This window comes from Colletes latitarsis, chromosome 2 (assembly GCF_051014445.1).
Source record: "Colletes latitarsis isolate SP2378_abdomen chromosome 2, iyColLati1, whole genome shotgun sequence".
NCBI classification, from domain to species: domain Eukaryota; kingdom Metazoa; phylum Arthropoda; class Insecta; order Hymenoptera; family Colletidae; genus Colletes; species Colletes latitarsis.
The window spans coordinates 16,109,560-16,129,910 of record NC_135135.1 but is presented as its reverse complement, the minus strand read 5'-3'; the positions used below and the strand labels follow the sequence as shown (position 1 = coordinate 16,129,910).

The window sequence follows — 20,351 nt, the reverse complement described above, 5'->3', positions numbered from 1 at the left end:
CGATATTTCGGTTTTCTCGAGACGTCGGAGCCTGGAAGTGGCAGATGTCCCGAATTTTCAACCCCCCCGTGGCCGAAAGAACGATTACCGGGGCAAGTGACTTATAATATCCGCGCCCTAATTCGAAACGAAGCCGAGACCGCAACGGCGTATCGGAGATCAGAGTCATTTTCGGCGTAGACACGACAATGCCTCGGCAATACTTCAAGTTGGTCATCCTTTATGACGTATTGTGACCGTACGAATTCGTTTCGGGGACAATAGATACTAGGACGTTGGACAAAAGTGTAAAAATGCTGACAAGCGGATAATAAAGGAGACAGTCAGTCACTTTGAGAGATGGTGCGGAACAAAGGTGAGGGGAGGGGAGGAAAGAAGGGCGAGGTGGGGACGGGGGAACCCGGGGAAAAGTTGCCCGGTGAGCCGTGAAAGGGAAAAAGATGGATGAACACAAACGCAGTTGGCGTGCACGGAGGAGAAACAGAATTTGCGGCCAGCAATAAATCATAGCAGTCTCCTTTCGTTCCCCTCGTTTCACCCCTTATTTCTTATATACCGAACTCGAAACGCAAAATGACAAGGGGGGCGATACGTGATTATGTACATATCATTGGCTTCGAATGCAACCTATTTTGTATCAACTTTTCTACGAAACGCGACCTGGCAGCTGCGGGTCCATATTTAAGTTTACGAATTCTCCCTTAAATGCGCTCCTCGGGTGCTTTACATTTATATCGTAAGCGTGAAACTCGAATTTTCTTCATCCTAAGATCGTTCGTGCTTCGTCGAGCAACGAACTCAAGGGGGGCGAACTACAAAATTCACCCTTCGAGGAACTTCGTTTTTCCGAATATTACCAGGGTCGTGTATTAATTTAATATTATTTAATTAAGAACTTTATATGCAGTGTTTATTTAGAACTCGAATTTTGGAGGCGAATTTAGGATTCAGCCCTCGAGGAATTCTGTTTTTCTAAATATTACCAGGGTCCTACCAGTGTTGTCTGATTTTATTTAATTAAGAATTTTATATGCTGTGTATACCGTACAGTTATTTTGAGAAAACAGTGGGTAAATGTTTTATCTCGAGAGTCTTTTCGTGTTGCTTTTCAGTAATCCGTGAAATCACGTTCAAACTGTTGTTAACAACGCGTCATTTGGAATTTTTACGATGCACTCTTTATAAAAACTTTTCGAGGGGCCTGGCTGATTTCTAGATCCCCAACTGGGGGTATATCTGAACCGATATCCTAATCCAGCATGACAATAACTTGAAACATTATTACCCTGTCACAACAAATCGTACACAATGCGGTATCCCGTTCTGTGTTTACAAGGGAGAACCCTACTACCTTATTTATTGTATTCCTCATTGTTGACAGACTTTAGAACGCGTCGACTGCGAGTCTCGCCGATTTATTGTCGCTAATTACAAGGAAGCAATAAAGCCATAAATTTAAACGTACCTGTATTTACCTCGTCACAGTATTTGTATGAAAACGGGGTTCGAAAATAGATTTCGAAAATGTTTCGTTTGGGAAATATAACGTTTTTAATTCGCGATATGTAACCGTTCGATTTGCTCGAAGTTTCATATTCAATAATAATCTTTCTTAGTCTTAACATTGCATAATACACGATTCAAAAAATTTCACAATTCCCAACGTGGGAATAGATTACAAAAAGTCTGTAGTTTAATCCAAAAAGAATACCTGATATATTACGAATAAACAAAGTTTACCTTGACCTGGAAGTCGTCAATGAAACCCTTACCCGACGAAAGGAGTGAAAATCGAAAAGGAATCGTCAACGTGAAATTTCTCGCAAAGTAAATCGTTCGAGTTTGAATGGAATAGCTTGTGTACGGTTGCTCTTGGGTGGAAGACGTTTCCAGCACTTTGTTTCTTGTTACTATACACACCAGCGACGTTATATAGTAAACGTTGTTTATGCCAGTACGGCCGTCAATAATACATCAAAGCTGAATCGTTACCCGCCTGGTAGCTGTCGTCTTGAAATCTCTGAAACGTGGGCTGAAGGAGCGGCGGAGATGAAAGAGAACTATATTAGCCGTAAACTCATCCGTCAGTGTCAAAACGTCAAAGACTTGCCATTGGGATATTAACGGCGCCATAACTTCACAGAAACAGTGGAAGTTGAGAGGAAGAGGGGGGGAACAGAGAGACGGGGAGATAGCGGAGAGAGAAAGATGGACGTTCTATGGAAGCAAAGCTCCGACAGACCTTTGCTTCTGGGAAATATTACACGATAGAGGGATTTAATATTATACCGTGTTCCACTCTTTAATCGAAGATGGACGATCGAATTTGCTTCGAGCTGTTCCCCGACATTATAAATTGCAAATTAAATTAGCATAGCGATTTTCTCGACATATAAGACGTCGATTCAATTTGGTTTGGTGGAAATGAACTTTTGGAGTACATTTTGACCCATAACTGAATTTCGTTAATTAAATATTGTATTCGTAAATTCTTTTTCTTTTGTCATTATTGTTTACTTTTACACATTCGTGTCTACTAGTTTAAACATCCTTTGAATAACTTGTATAATTCTCAAACATGTATTACGAAAGTCGAAAGGTCTTCCAGGTCTATTTTTAACATCTCGATGGTTAATATTCCACGATACAAAAACTACGCGAGTATGAAATAATTTAAACTCACGAGTGCAGAGTACATTTAATACGAATCTTACATATCTCTTGTAAAATAGATTGCGTAAAGTCTGCGCCAAGACAAGTGGAGGGAACGTAATATAAATTGCCTTCGTTACGTTTCTAAAGAAAATTGACTCGAACAGACGTAAGATAAAAAAAAATATCCACTATTCGAGAGAACCTCATTATCGTGGCATCTAGAAATTCTGAAATCGTTATGAATTTATATTTAAATGGCCGTTTGCGTGTCTCTATTCATTTCTCGGATACTATTCAGTTACATTCCAGCGTAATGTATTTTCCAATCTAATTATTGCTTGCGGCAGGTATGCAGTCCGCGTACTCGGAGCCGTGGATATTGTCATAATTCGTTGTAATAACCCTGTAACATAGCTACTTCATCGATCGCTTAATCGTACTTAAGTCGTACTAGCGAAATATATAGACGGGATCCTCTAACCGCGCGGAACGTTTGAGTTTCAGCTGATATTCAAGTTTTTTAATGCCCATTCTCGGCAAGAGCAACAGTCGCATAGCTTCTAATTTCTAACATACAGTACATAACGTTTCCGGGGTTTTACATAAATATTATCCGCAACCATATTACGAAAGCGGTTTCTAACCGTGACAAGGTATTTCTCTAAAAAATGATGCACTTTTAAATATTACAACAACACCGAGTGATGTGGAAACTGAAATTTATTTTATCGAGTTTGCAAAATTTTGCGTATATTTTTCTGTGGAAGCAAAGATATAATAATATCGGGATGACGTTTGACTGGTTCGTTAAATTAATTTAGTACCATCGTTAAAACGGTAAATTAATTTAGTACCATCTTATTCTGTATTTATATCGAGGTTCAAGATACTCGTAGAAATGTATGAAACGTGTTTGAGTATCCGTGGAACACGAATATAGGGGAGAAAAAAAATTAGCAGATTTTGGGCGGTAAGTTTGAAAAATGTTCGAACGCTAAGGGGTTAAAGAGAATTTTCGTGCGTGTCTTCTAGTTTGTTGGAGCGTGTTTGATAAATCGTGATGGAGGACGGGTTCCCCGGACGACGTACGCTATTTCGGAGCGGAGTTATCTTAAAATAACAAGGAAGTCGGAAAGATCAGGTCCCTCGGAGCGTTTAGTATCTGGTGACTCAATACGCGACAAAGTCGAGGTGCGGTCGGGGCGATAATTAAAACGCTTTTACAAAATTGTAGGCAAACAGCGCTTAAGTGGCTGTCATTCGTTATCCCGTAGGCTGTGGCAAGTCGGTAAGTCGCTGAGCGAGCAATCAATCACCCGACATTCCCTTCCCCACCGACCCATTACATTTCTATTTTGAAAGCTGCTTATTAAGCGAGGCCAGTCGGAGAGACAGACAGGTTTCACGGTATAAAATATCGGGTTGCTGTGATGGCAGGGACGGTTCCGTGTCGAGGTAGCTATGGTAGGCAAACGGAAAGGGGTGTGGAGAGTAAGGGAACGAAAGAGGAGAAGAGAAGGGGAGGGGGAGGACGGCTGTAAAAGCGGTGAAATATCAAAGCCGGGATGGGAGCTGTCATCGTCGGGCCAACATCATGGGTGGCGTGTTGAATTAGAATGCCTTCCCACACCCCACACAGGGCCAAACCCCACCGCAATTCTCCCACCATAATCCTCCGACCAGAAATGGTGGGGATGACAGGAGAGGACAGGTTATACACCCCAGCTTGCACGAAGAGGGGGGGAAAAGAGCGTGTCGTGTCGCCAGGCGGCGTTGCGGTCGCATTCCACTTCGTGCACCGTACGGCTCCGTCGAGAGCTACCACTATTTTCCTGGATTTCGTTCGGTGTACGTCGTTTGCGTTTAATCGTTTCATGCTACGGAGGAATCGATCCAGCACGTATACCGAGACCGTGTCGCAGTCGCCAGATCTACGAACCAGTTCGTTTATTCGTCGTGAATTCTGTGGGATTACACCTGTGGTTTTGTGCAGTGATTGGCTCCATAAGTGTAAAACCAAATGGTTGTCCTCGAGGAAGGCGGTATGCTGACTACTGGACACAATCAGTATCTACAACCGGATTACCTTTCTCCGCTTCCAACCACGGTTAGTATCACACGAAATTACGAACGTAAACCGAGGCGACGATAGAATTTCGGAGCGAGATCGCCCTTTTTCGGAGCAGTGTTTGCCTTCCGACGGCCCGCGTCGCCCGACGGGCCGCGCTCTCCTGCCTCTGTACTTCCCTCTCGTTCCACTTTCTCAAATTCATCCTCAAAACTCTCGTTCAGACTCCAATTTTCAACGCGTTTTTAAAATTTATTTTCCAGTTGGACGCGAAGAAGAGTCCCCTGGCCCTCCTGGCGCAGACATGCAGCCAGATCGGAGCTGACTCCCCGGCGAAGCCTCTGATATCGCCCCTGGACAAGGCTCCGAAGGGCATGAGCGCGGGCACGAACGCGAAATCACCGCCGGCGGCGAAGCTGGAGCGGAACACGCGCAGCAGCCCGTCGGACGGTAAATCGTTGGCGTTCAAGCCGTACGAGACGAACGTCGTGTCGAAGAAGTCGTCCGACGAGGGTAGGCCCGCGTCGAAGGCCAGTGTGCACAGTGTTAGTGGCCAGGACAGTGTGAGTGCCAGTGAAAACCACACGGAGAAGAAGTCGGGTAACCGTACGCCCGTCGGACGGAAGTCGGCGTCGCCCGCGAGCCAGGCGACCTCCACGAGCACGATGTCCACCGACAGGAAGACGCCGGCGGATCGGGAGAAGACCGACGGCTCGCCACGCAACAACAACAACGGAGCCAGCCCGATCATCAGATCCGGGATGGAGATACTCTCCGGCGGCCACGCGAAGGATTCGAATCTGGGCGCGTACAAACCGGGGCTTCCCGGTTTTTCCGGAAACCCTCTTTGTTGCCCGCCGGGCCTGGCGGAGAATCCAGCGTTCAGACCGCCCTTCGCCGGCGCGTCTCCTTTCTCTCATCACCACGCCGCGGCGGCGGCCCTTTTGGGCTACCCGTCGACGACCCCGACCAGCGGAAACCCGTATCTGAGCTACGCCCGCGTCAAGACGCCCGCCGGCGGCGAGGCCCTGGTCCCCGTCTGCAAGGACCCTTACTGCACCGGATGCCAATACAGCATGCACAGCGCGCAGCTGATGATGGGCACAGGTACCTGCCCCAGCGGATGCACGCAGTGTGACCATCAGAAGTACGGTCTCGCGATGGCGTTATCGTCGTTGGGACCCATGGCTCCTCCGTCTCTCTCGTACCCGTCCACCCTGACCGGAGGCAGACCGTACGTGTGCAACTGGATCGCCGGTGACTCGTACTGCGGCAAACGGTTCACCACGTCCGAGGAGCTTCTGCAGCATCTCAGAAGCCACACCAGCCTGACCGGAAGCGAGCACGCGTCCTCCGCCGCTCTGCTCAGCAACCCTCATCCGCATCCGTTGCTCTCGCCGTCGGCCGCCCTTCATCGCGCCAGCGGCGGATCCTATCCGACGCCGTCTCTGAGCCCTCTCAGCGCCAGATATCATCCTTACGGGAAACCGCCGACGGGACCGCTCCCTGCGTCGCTCGCCGCCTCGCCTTACAGCGCCTTCAACGCGTTGGGACCTTATTACTCGCCGTACGCGATCTACGGTCAGCGAATCGGCGCCGCCGTTCATCCTTAAAGGAATCCGTCGTTCGAGTGCTCGATGGGGGCTCCCAAGTGTACAGTCCGTAATAGTGTAATATAGAAGAGCCGTTTAAAACGAAACATTGACAGACTGTTGTGTAAATAATTAAACGTGTATAATATAAATTTATTTAAAGAAATATATACATATGTGTGCATAAATTCTAAAAAAAAACACTATGAGTTCATAAAGTTTTTTAAAGATATATCGACGGTTTGTTTCGTCGCGATTCTTTGCAGGAAAAAATTATTACACGTCTCTTTAACGTTTTCGATTATTATCTAGGGAGGAACATGTACGCCGGAAATTAAATATCTGCGAGTAGTTTAAGGTGTTTCCATAGCGGTAAAGAAACTGGACCCCGTGGATAGTTAAAAGGAGTATACATTGAGAAATTTTCTATGCTCTTCGGCTTCCACGTTATACGATTATATATTTTCCAATTTGTGTTTAAAGTGATGCGTGTACTCTTGTAAAAAAAAAAAAAAAAAAAAAAACAAAAAAAAATTATATATAAAAAAACGATACTGCGTGCTCGAATAAAATTGTAGGTGCGTACCGACGGTCGTGCATGTTCTATGTCCATGATATAACTGTGATATTACGCTATTTTTTCGAAGAAATAAGAGATTATGTCAACAATGGTGTGTCTACGCTATCTCTACGGCAAAATATAACATCTAACTTATACGCATCGTTTATATGATAGAAAAGGACGTAAATGGTGTATGAACCGGACGAAATATACGGAAATTATTTCCCAGACTTTAAAATACATTGCAAAGAGAATCTTTAACAGTCTTTTAAATTCGTTCTGAAAAATCATCGGTTTTCTACCGTGTAAAGTATTCCGATCGAAGAAACAATGTACGATACATATTATTTGCACTGTAAATATCTCTTGTAAATATCGTTGAATTTCCATACCGCTTTAATAAAAACAATGTTTGTGGAATCATTAAATCTGTGTCGTTCTCTAATACATCCTACTCTACGCAATTTATATAAAATTTAGTTTAGAAGGCTCGGGAATCAAAACCATAGCTGTCTTTCAGATTTTTTTATTTTGTTATACAAATTTCGTTAAAATTCTATTTCTTCTATAATATCTGTTTCATAGTAAATCATACAATTCCAAGTCAGACTCTAGAACAAGACTCGTTTTATTATTTCCTTCGATTGATGTTTACGTATGATATCATAGCTTTTGTGCAGCAAGACGTTAAATGGATAATTGAGTTCGTTTAAATCCCATTTATTTTCTAATAACGTTGCTAATTCTGAAAAATGGACGTTTCTTTGAAAGTATTTTTCTAGCCGCTTGACTTGGAACTATCTTATCGTAAATTTTTGAATAACAACTGTTCACGAAAGTGTTGAACGTTTCTATTTGTTCCGCCAGACAGGGGAATAATTAAGTTCTAACAAAAAACGATAGAAAAGAAATTAGGAAAGAATAATACATGATTTAGTTAGCGATGGCAGCTGAAACGCTTCGAATCACAGTTCTAAAAAAACTTAGGATCGCTTCGAAGTTGAGATTCGAACGTTCCCGTCGAGATTCGAGGATCTCGAGTGTTTTAGACTTCGAGTCGCGACTATCGAAGGCGTATCGAATCGTCCGGGTGTCGAAAAAGTTGGGATCGCTCGGAAGCTGGGATTCGAAAGTCGATCGGCAATAATACTGTATAGAAAGGAAAGAAGATGGATAATCGGGGGCAGAGAGAAGACGGGGCCGACGGACGGGAGACGGAGCAGCCGGATGGGTGCGTATTGGTTTCGATTCGCACCGCCAGAGTGCTCGGTGTCGTGTATATACGCTCAGGAACGGTGAGTCTCAATCCCCGGAGCACCCAGGAGAGTAAATTTATTTCTTTCATTACGGACGGAGCAGGTCGCGAGTTCTCGGATATCAGCGCTGCAAGGCGGGGCGCATAAATCTGCAGCCTAGTGTCGGAAGGAGGAGCAGGAGGGGCGAGAGGAGAGGACGGAAAACGCGGAGGAGCGACGAGAACGGGCACGAAGGAGAGACAGAGTGGGTGGTTGAAGGTTTTTAGACCCCTGCAGAGGGGGAAGACTTGCTTTACCCTCCGCGTACGTCGTTTCCATCGCCAGGGTGCCACGACAGGGTGGCAGGCTCAGCTGGCTCAGCAAAGTGAAATATTCGGTGATTTTAACCGTCGAAATGAATAGTCTCGTATTTTGCCTTCCCGCCTCGTTCCACGGATTGGAATTCATGTTATTTCAGTACCATTATGTGCATCACTGAATCTCAATTAGCGACTCGTCTGTTCTAACTAGAGTACTTACGTGTAGATGCATCTAACCGCCTAAGTTATGCTTCCGTGATTTAATCGACGGACGAATATACGGTTTCTGCGGTCCGTTTTCAACGTGACACGATCTCGCGACTTTTAATGCTTTCGCGTAAATCACGGCTTTGCCCACGCCACGGATAAACCGATAGTTTTATGCTACGGCATTTGACAGTTGGGCAACTTCAAGTAATTCGACTTCGCTGGCTCTGCGACGCTTTCGAGGGAAATTATTTCTAGAGAAAATGGACGGAACGTAATGCAAACACTGGTGATCGAAACGACGACGAATGTTATGAATTTTAATATTATTTTCGTCAGCTGTTCGTACACTGATATAAAGCGATAATCGACCAGACCATGCAATACTTATTATCTGTTCGAATAACTTCAAATATATTGGTTAATGTTTTTAAAATATTAAAATTTATCAATCATAACAGAATCACAAGAATTTAATGTTTTTAAAAAATTAAATTTTGTTCTGCTAAGAACTAATAATGTATTTATTTGTACCTTTATAATTAAAAGCTCCAAACACAAATAGTCCATTGTTTAAAATAATGTTATCTGCAATGCTAACGTCATCTACATTGCTATTAGTTAATCTTCCAATACAGAAATAATAGTAATAAATACCTATTATAACAGATAAAACAGTTAATAATGTCTGTGACTCATATTCTCACATATTTTCCCATTAGTCTCACAAACAATGTTTTAAAATGAGTTACTTAAAATAAAACCGTATATAGAACATGATAAATTAATTAATTATTGAAACAGAACTCTATTTGTATTAAAAATGATTTTACTACAATAACTGTGTCCATATTAATTTTATTAATACAGCAATATGAATTTGAAGAAATTAATTTTTCAAAATCTGAAAGTTAATTAATAATACAATTATTCTACGTGAGAAAATGAATCGAAAATGAGATGTGAAGTTTTTTTATACGAGTCTTATTTCCCGAGATAATCGTCGTTGAAAATTTCTCAGCGTACGCTCTGTCCGACTCGTCTGTCCATTACCGGTTAATTCTACTTGCCGTGTCCGACTCACAGGCACCGATATTGCCACGGTATTATTTGTTTCTACTACTTTTAAGTAGTCAGAAACTGATAAAATCGACAAAAAAGAGAAAACGACACTCTAAAATTAATATTTAAGAATATAAAAACAAGTAGAACTAACAAGCAATGGTCAGACACGTGCTCCACGGATTTTCAATATTAATTATCTCGAAAAGAAAACACCGTACGAACAAATTTCATTCCACATTTTCGATTCAGTTTTTCGCGTACAATAGAATGATCGGTCGCATCTCCGATCACCGGACACCCCGAATGTTTGTTTCTTGTTTTGTCTTCGCACGCTGTTCGCCAGTCACGGCATGGTTAGTTCCCTTTTTTCCGCGTTTTGTTCGCAAAATTACAACGTAAATGAAAATACTACGTCGTTGGACGACGCATTGTTTCTCATTTTAAAAGCGTAAATTATTTCCCACTTTTTTACTGGCGGCCAGCGGAACGAGGTGCGCCGTTAATTATAACTTCCTCGAGGCCCACTCCTATGTGGCTTTTCGAAAATGAAATGTTACTTTTCAAGGCACGCCGTTTAAGAATTAACTTTCATTATGAAGAGTTTTATTATTATACTCGATTGTTTCTTTGTGGGACTTACTTTGCTCGCTAATTAATCTAGTCTTGAAATTTTACAAAGTTTTTCAAGAAGCGAAGATCGGTGGATTTTCGTCGCAGAGGGCCCGTATTATCGGTATTTTAGCATTTTGATGAAAGGAAACGAGTCGTGTCCTTGACTAAATCTTTTGTTGCGGAGAACATGTTCTCGAGCGATATCTACCAACCATCCTGGCCAGTCTTACGAGTCAGGGCAGACAATTTAGCACGTCAATAACAGGCCGCGGATAAAAGCAGCCCATACATCGTGGCTGACGTATCGTTTGTAATAAAACACAAAGGGGGTCTAGCCGCCAGCGGCATCTGTGTACCGCGCTGTGCAGCCGTTCGTTCATTCTTGCTGTTATTAACAGGCCGTACATCGTGGATGTTTTCTACCTACCATCTCCCGTCGAGTCATACATCACCGTTGAATGCGCGACAGCAAAGAGCAACTATAATTCATCTATAAGCTACAGCCGATCCCCCTTGGCAGAAATTGTGGAAGACGAAATCGATAGGGCAAACCTTGCCTCTAGGCTTTACACTGCGTTCACGCTTCACTTTTTCGATGATTCGATCAACAGCTAGAGGATCCAGATGACCCCCTGAATCTCCCATTCCTCACGGAGGAATAACGATGGTGGATACGATCGGTTCACAACGTTTATTACACGTCCAAGATAGGCCAAACAACGCTAGCTAATTTCTGTTTAAATTAAATTGAATTTAGCAAACAAGTTTATAACCCAGTGTGACTTAGAAGTCTCATGCTCAGTATCTACATTTTCGAGATTTGATTTTATCCGCCAATTGTGATTTTAAAAAAGTAGTCTAAATTTATGTTTATCGAAATTTACCTAATTTTGCACGGCTGAAGAGTTACGACAAGGAGGACTTTTCTCGAGAAGAGTTTTCGAGGAGGCGTCAGGGAATAAAATTTGTAAGTTAACGTATCGTTTTCGGGTTTATCGATAGCGGTTGTGAATATTGAAATGGGAATTCCAGCGTCGTTTATGGAGTTGAACGTAATGCGACAATCCTGTCGATTTCACTTCGACGCCGGCGTCTCCCGCAGCGTCATCTTGCCGGGAACGGTGCACGTAAGAATCAACCTTGAGGCGATGATGCATTGTGCTTGCTTGTTACCTCCATTTACACCCAGCATGAGTGCAAGCCACTGTTTGTGTACCAGGCGCGTTTGATCTCGATGATACGACTTACTTCCGACCGGGCTTTTCACTTTCTTCGTATCAACTTTTTCTACGCTTTGTCACGTTAAAATATTCTTGAAACACGTGCAAAACTTTCAGACAAAGAAATTTATCGTAGAATAGAAAAATGCATTCGTCAGCGGACAAATTTTACGAGAAAAAGAATCCACTCTCGCTAATTTATTATATTCGATACATTTTAAAATCGTTAAACGAATTACTGATAGCGTTAGAGTAAATTTTGTCAGCGTGAATTTTCTATTTAATAATGGATTACGACTTCGCGCGATTGCGAATCGTCCAGAAGCAGTCCATGTGCGTCGGATCTTAACAAATGTCACGCACATCCCGTAAACATTACCATATTTGTCCGTTACTCAATTTATTTATTTCATTACCGTGTGCACAGAATGTTTACGAGTCTCTTGGAATCGCAAAAAGAATCAGCCAAAGATTTCCCGATAGCGATAATGCGTACCGAGCCGTGTATAAATTTGTGTCACCGCTTCCGTAGTTCTTTCACCACGTTCGTGTCGAGTGAATTCGATATTCACCACCTGTTTGATCAGTATTTATTATAAAACACGCACTGAATTTTGGTGCTAACTTGTCAAAATATACGAACAACCTGCAATGTATTCTTTAAATTAGCCACTAAATTTTGTGCGACTTCGACGAGGTAGCAATAACGCTTGACTCGTTTTGGAGTTCGACAGTTATTAAAAAATCATTTAATTCCTTCCTCGTTTCGTTAATTTTAATTATATTGCACAGAAATTCTAAGTTTTCTTAGCATATAATATGACAATTTTAATTTTTTTTTTATTATACGTCAATTATTTTTATATTGTAAATATTATAATTAATGAAAAAGTTATTTAATTACAGAACTCATAAATATTATTTGTTATTGACTTACGTTGAATTCGATTACTGTACCGGTACGAATGAATATCCTAATTAAAAAGAAACCCGTCAGGAAATAATCTTCGTCCATAAATATAGAGTTAAAAATATCCACGACAACTTTCTCAACAAACTTTTTGGGTATTTTAATTCCATCAAGAGAAAGCTTAATATTCTAACGACTTTAAAAGATTTAGCCATTTTAGAAATAAATCTTCGGAACAATTTAGGGGATGATTCTTGAACGAAGGGTGGTTGTTAGACGACGCTTCGAGCCGACAAAATTTTTATACGGAAGCGATTATAGTAGTGCGTTCGTGCTTTTGCACCCCTCTTTGTTAATATGGCCAGTCATTTCGAAGCAAAGATTAGACAGCTACTGCATTACTTCCATCGATCAGTTAGAGTCAAATAGACGACGCCTGTCTTCGTGACGAAGAGATATTGCTGCGAAAAGTGCCTCAAAAACATTCCCCGCTTCTAATTGAAAACGTGTTTTGCCTTATTTTTGACGCATTCGAGTACTTTGTAAATAATTCTTGCACCTGTTTTCTCTTTACAAATACTCCAATCGATTTCGTACAAAAGTATTTTCTCAGTACAGAATTTATTCCATTATAATACTACATAATTATCAGCTAAATATTTCACTTACACCACTATATGTTTGGTGTTGCAGAGCTGAATGTGTAACACCCTAATAAACAAATATTAAAATTGACCATTATACGTTGTAGAAATTTGCAAGATACTCTTCTTCATCCTTGTATAAAATAGAACACGTCAAAATTTATATATTCTCAAATTAATCTCAATATTTTAAATAAATTTTCATACGACACACGGAGCACATGCTTCTTCACCCCTGATTTAGACGATCTAAAATAAATCGAAACCTATCGACTTGGAAATCCGGTGATATCAATCGAAATTAAGATACTAAAATCCCCCATCCCCAAGTCTAGCAGCCCCAGGGCGACCATCGAATAGTAAACAGCCGCTCGAAATCCAATCGGCCGTGCTCGCCGCTAAGTTTCACGACGTTCGGTGACTCCAGTTTCATCGATCACAGAGCCGTCAAAGTGACGGGCGTTAACGATGCCCAGGCCTGACGACTGACGTTTCCTCGGAGTGGCCGACCAACGGAAAGAGAGAGTCCTTTTAGTCTTTCCGGCGGGCCTGGTAGCGAGAAACCGTGCAACGACGGAGGTGGTGTCCGCGAAAACGAGCAGGACCGAATTCCGAAAACAAGGGAAAACGGAGGGGGGGTGGCGGATCGAGGAGGAAGCGAGGAGGAGGTGAGAAAAGTGGGTGGGGAAACTGAGGGGAGGGTTGAAGTGTACATCGTAGACGGAAAGGGGGAGAGGGTGGGGGTTAGAGAGAGAAACTGGCGGACCGGATGATGAATTAGCCGAGGTGACCTTTCGCGCGAAATCTCTCCTGCTAGCTCTCGCGGTAGGCAGCTCCCGGGATGTCGGCCCCGAGATGATGGATCGCTCCGCGTCACGGAGCCATTCATCACCTCCATCTATCAGCCACCCCTTCACCTTGCTTTAGAAAGCGAGCATTCGACGGCTATCTACTCGCTTCGGATAGTGATTAATGTTGATCGGAGCGCTGCTATTCGACCTCACTTCCATCTCTATCTCGATCTTTCTCTCTCTCCCTTCTCGGATCTCTTCCTTCTCGTCCTCCCTTCTAGGCTACCCGGGCTCTCTATCCTCTTGAACGGCGCGCGTCCGCACGATTCTAGACGTTGACTTCGTATTGACTATGCGCGTTCATCTTCCCCATCGTCGGACAGCTCGTTGGAAACGGCGTAAAAGATGACCTCCGCGCTGATTCCGCTGAAATTCACAGTGTTTGCCTTCGATTTTCTACCCCCCCGGGTTATCTCGTACGCCCTGGCTGCGATGCGTTTCGATACAGTTTTCAACGCTCTCGGAATTTGTCGATGTTTTAACCTATAAATCAGCGGCTCTCAACCCACGGTACTCTAACCCAAATTGTAGTCAATTTTAATATCATATATTTAATATCCACTCGGATACGTTGGGAGATCGTAAATTGTAAACTGCACTTCACGAAAATTACTCGTTTCTATAGTTTGATATAGACTGAACCAGATTCTGAATCTTTATCCGTCGGTACTAATTTTTATAGTAGGCTTATAGAAGGGTAGACAAGATATTTAGAATGATTGCGGTCAGGGGAGAGAAAAGGGTAACTTTCATCGATTCAAATTGATATCTATGCAGATTCGGTGGGAGAGAAATTCGACAAAAACGATGATTTTAGTCTGAACCTCGCGAAAATTTCTCGTTTCCATAATAGGACTTTTATTTTTTATAAATAAACCAGAATCTGAATCTTCATCGTTAATTCTAATTTCCATAGTATTCTTATAGAAGGATAGAAAAGAGATTTAGTTGAATTGAGGCGACGTTGTAATACTTGACATTGTCCAAACAATTTGTATATATATTAACACTCAGATATTAAAAGTACAGGGTATATCTATTCTCATCAAAGTTCACGTAGCCTCGACAAGCAGCGAAGGCATAGGAAGAACGCAATGGCGCTTTCGCCTAAAACTGCCCCCATGGAAGGTTCGCGTTTTAGAATCTGAACGACACATTTGTTACGGTGGAAAGACAGAAGGGGCGTCTCAGATCAGAGTTCATATTGGCCTACGTATCCCGGCGTAATACTTTGCGGGAAAATTACCCACACCGGGAAAGAGCATTCGAACATACTTCCGCATCCACATTGCGCGTCAGAAGCACGCGGGTACCGTCGATACCCGACCACCGAGAATTCCATAAGGAAGACACCAGAGAATCTCTTCGAAACTTTACGTACGCGAATAACTAATTGTGGGGTCAGAGCCGATGTCAAGAATTTACATAATACGACAGCGGCATAGCGATCAGCCGAGTGTACACAGCGGCTAGGAAAGAGGCAACCATCGTTCCGCTGGAATGGCTGATAATGTTGCACAAGTCGTATATCGTAGCCTTCTTAATGGCATAGCATTAAACTTTTTTTACGCGGCTCCTTCGGCGATGAACTTAAGTTCTGCGCGCCTTTTCCTACCGCGAACGGTCGATGAATAGTCGCGAATATAATGAATAATGATAATTGATGGACGCTTTCGAATTTTCGTTTTATTTCGCCATACGAGAGGCACTGTCGATGCGTCATCCGTGATTCACGCGTTTACAATGTCATCGTATTTCAATGAAACACACTCTTTTCAACCTTTGACAGCAGTCGGGCTGCGCGTGACACTGCTAATATTTCGCGTTACAACTATTTGCCGATTTAAAAAAAGGAGATACGTTGCTTCGATCGCCAGGCCAAATAGATCCTCGTTAAGTTCGCGTTCTTGGAAAAATGTTTTCGACCGTTTCAGGTCGAGAAATATCGTTGAAATTTAAATACACGGAGTTTTATTTAGATCAGGGATAATAAAACTCGAAAGAGGGAGAAAAAGGTAGAATATACTTCTCAAAAAAAAAAAAAGGGGGGGCTCGTAATTTCCTTATTTGCAATTTTATTACAACGCATAACTTCGCGGAAACGTTTCAATCTGGAAAGTTCCAATTAAAACGAGCCCGAAGTAACTGTAAAATTTATTTAAATGTTAATTCAGGTACCTCGTAACGAGACGTACAATATTTTGCGTGCGTGCAGACATTGCGAAATTCATAAATTCATAATCGACGTTATTAACATGGTTAATTAGAAAAATTATTATCGTTTATGAAAATGTAATCGTCGCTTTTTGGCCTTGGCTATTCGATGTATCCTAATTATATCTAATTATAAGCTCGGGACGGTTTTGTTAAATAAATTCGGCCGAAAGTTTGCGCCGTTGCGTTTTTGCTCGTCCGGTCTCACGAAATTAATTTCAGATCTCCGTTAAAAACGTTTCGGTTTTACGATGTCATGCCGGGGGGAACGCAGTTTCGAGTGTGATTGGCTGAGTCGTGTTTGCAGCCTATCTATCAGCATGCTACGCTTGTAATTACGTTAAATTATTGGATCGAGCATGAAGGAGCGAGTTATCTCTCAATCTAGTCGACTACAAAGGGGCCGACAGAGTAATTGTGATTGGTGTAACGGAGCCAACTGACAAGAGACTTTACTCACGTTTCATTACATATATATGTATATGTGGTGGTGGTGGTGGTGTGTGTGTGTGTGTCATACTTGCATTTGCGTGCGTGTGCGTGTGCGTCGCGTACATGCACGAAACGTACTTCTGAAAGCATTTACTTGCTTTTTCCGTGCCGTTCCCGACGACGCGGCGGCCATCATGAAACGTTTCGCAAACTTTAAAGCTTTGGTTTGCACGGTTTTTGAAAAATCTTTCTCGCCACGAGTTTTATTCCACGCGTTAACGGAGTTGCTTTTAATTTAAATAAAGTTCCACAGTTTAATTGAAACAAATACGCTTCGGCGCGAGTGCCAACAAACCCTAAACAAACGACAATCCAAATCGTTTTAGTTTCAAACTGTGATTATCTTCCAATAAATTGCGTTGTTTCTAACGCCTGGATTTATTTTAAGAGTGAAACGTTCGAATCATGGCGGAGAGATCGGAAATTGGTTGCCGCAACCGGCGAAATTAAGTGGTCCGTTAATTATCCATAAATAAAGTTAACGTCGACGAGTTTTAATTTGCACCGACGAAACTGGTTTCCGAAAGGCGAAGAAATCGTTTCGAGTTGAGAGAAAATAACATTTTGCGTGCGTCGTTTAACGCTTAAATGCACGAATTGTTTTCAGCGAAGCTGCAATTAAAATAACAAAATGATACAGTGCGTTTGACGCGTTATATCAACGCCATAGTTGCTTTAAACTGCATACATTTACTTTTTTAATCACAAAGTCTGCCGTCGAGAATGAAGTAAAAAAATCCAACTCAACGAATAATGTTTTGAAACTTGACTTTCAATTTTCATATTCAATATCGAATACTTCGTTCTATGTTCAATTTTTAATCTAGCTAATATCGGTGCTGCAACAATATCTACTCGAATCACACTTGTCACGAAAATAATTGCATCGTAATTATATTGTAATCGCACGACAATTATGATGCAGATGCCGCGCAATCATAACTATAAATCACTAAACCGTATAATTATCGTGTAATTGTCGTATGATTACAATGCAATTACTTTGAGGAAGTAAGCTGAGTGAACATCGACGTAAAATCTTGTTGCACGATTATCTAAACTCCGATCGTAGCAAAAAAACAAAATGGCTACTTTTGTACGCGATTAATTCGACAGGGGGCCGAGAATTGATTTATGGCACTGATAAATAAAAGGAAGAAAACGTAAAAGATAATATTTATCTGCCAACACGATGATTTTTACGGCTAGAATCGTCCGATTTGCGAGACGGTCTTTGTTTCGCTAAAACCAAGGCAAAATGGCGACAAAAGCCGTATAACGAGGCATTCGAGAGGAGGGGGAGGTCGTCGACGTTGGATGGGACATTGATGAGGAAACTTCGGTTGGTTATAACCCGGGTTGGTGATAAGACGCCAAGGAGTTCCTAAGTAAGAGGAGGTATAGCGGTGCTTGTCGAGGGGTTAAACCCGAACTATCTTTTGCCGCGCGTTATCCTACGAGCCCGTATATATCCGGTCGAGGGTAGATATACCTTCGGATGGAAGGCGGCTCCGAGCTCCTTATCGCGTCGTTTTACAATCTAAATACAAGGAATCGGGAAGAATCGGCCGCAGCTTCGTCTTAACGAACCTAAATACCCTCCAAGGGCTCCAGCTTCTCCAGACAACAACCACCAAACGGGATCCACGTCGCAAATAGGGATTAAAACCTACACACACGGTCCTATCTACGATTGATGATCACAAACTATGGAAATGCTTCCATCTTGACCTGGAGATGCTGCAATATTCGACAGTTGATGAAATTAAATAAAACTAGCACGAGTACCAATACTTCTGAACGTACCATTTTGTCTCGTCTTTCTCTACAAAATCAAGTGCTATTAGTTTGTTAAAATAAATATTTACTCTTTTTAGACAAATTATTGTTTTGGTTCCTATGGTGGAAGTGAATAAGAAAAATTGATTCGCGTGTGTGAGTTGCAGTTAAGAATCTTGGGAGACACAAGGAGTAGGAGATAGTAGCGAAGAGGATCGTAACACAAGGGCGCGTTTCCGGTGTGAAATAACGGTCGCATTTTAATCGAAGTGCCGATTGCCTGTCCTCTGCTCCGTTGCCCGTCTCGACGTCCCTATCCTCATAATTGCGTTCGTATCGCTGCCGTGCGTCTGTGACACTTATTTCATTAGCGTCAAATAGAATTATACAAGTCGCAGACAGTGCAAGTCAACTGCAGGGGTGTGTGCGTGGCTTAAGTGACTACGAGCACGGCGATTCAATTGCCGACTGGAACGAATTCCATGTAGGGAGGAAATGGACTCGTCGAACTACGAAAGCGATACATGTTTGAAAACTATACACACGTATACGGGGTGTCCGGCTAGGCTTTCAACAAACTGCATTGTTTATCAAAATTAAAAAACAATGAGAAATATATTAATTTCAGGTAAGTAAGAAAAGTAAGAAATATCGATAACGCGAAAGGAAGAAGTAGAGTAAAATAAATAACGTATAAACGACCGGAATAAACTTCCCTTCGTCGATAACAGATTTGAAATTTTTATTCGTTGTTCCCGCGAATAAAATTAGCCCGACTCTGGCACACGGCGTCCTCGCGTGGACGTTTCTAAATTCGAATAAATTAGCAGTTTCGCGATCCCCGTGGTATTTTATATCGTTCGCGATGTATCACCGGTGTAAAGAGAGAAAAAAAAGAAGCGGTTCTTTATAATCGGCTGGAATGGACGTTCATTTGAAATTCAACGGGTGGATCCTCGCGAGCCTCCGTTGTTTGCGTGCCTGTGTGCCGTAGTGAGAGAAAGTCCGTGAATTACTGCCATAATTCACGGAGAATAATGAGGGCTTAATTAGCCACGTGATGTAATGCAGACGCGGCAGAAACGAAACGAAACGAAACGAAAGACACACCGTGCTCCGTGCCGGTCGTAAACCAGTAATTCTTACGATTAATGCGAACATTGTATCTGCGTTGTATCTGGCACACTATGTTTATGAAGTGATTAGCCAGTAGAAACGGAGAACTGCCTATTAAAGTTTTAAATTAACGAGTACGCATTACCCGATCTTCAACAGCTCGAAACTATAATTTTCCGTTATTCGTTTGATGCGATTTCGACGATGATTTACACAGACACCGTGCGCGAATCTTGGAACGCCAACTCAATTTTATTATCTTCTGTCTCTCTGTTGCAACGGTTAGGAAGAACCATTTGTCAGACGATTGTATTAAATGGACGCATGAGTATTTGTCTTCGACTATCGTAGTCGTCTCGATTTTCAACACCATCGTGCGCTCCAGAGTTGGGCAAATTTATTCGCGAATAACAAATAAAAATATTAAATTCGTTCGTAAATTAACCTTCACACATTATATTGATTTTATCTCTCTAATGAATACACGAATGAAACACAGAGGGAAGCTAATTTACGGACGAATCTAAAAATGTTATTCGCCGTTAACGTTAAACGGAATCTCACCGCAGAGATTCGTATAAAAATTGAATCTTTCACCGATATAGCCGCCGTGCATGACAGTTTTTATTAGTTGTAACATTCCAGAGTTGCATTGTTTCCGTTGATATTCGTTTCCGACACGTAGATGCTTCCACAGATCAGGTTTGGATTTTTGACAGTCGTATTTTCAAATCCCAGTTAATCCTATGGTTTTTCAATCGTACATGGAGGTCAATTACTTCGATCTTAATCCGTGTTGATTTAAATCA

General features: G+C 42.2%; 1 protein-coding gene and 1 long non-coding RNA gene across 4 annotated transcripts in view; one reads left to right on the top strand and one right to left on the bottom strand.

Moving 5' to 3' along the window:
• LOC143347441 (uncharacterized) overlaps positions 1–20,351 on the bottom strand; it is a 118,242-nt gene that overhangs the window by 3,772 nt on the left and 94,119 nt on the right. The gene's annotated exons all lie outside the window — the stretch shown is intronic.
• Positions 4,107–7,299, top strand: Noc (zinc finger protein no ocelli). The gene is made up of 2 exons (XM_076782924.1): positions 4,107–4,762; positions 4,987–7,299. Exons 1-2 carry the CDS (start codon positions 4,676–4,678, stop codon positions 6,334–6,336), a joined length of 1,437 nt encoding a protein of 478 aa, XP_076639039.1. The 5' UTR covers positions 4,107–4,675; the 3' UTR covers positions 6,337–7,299.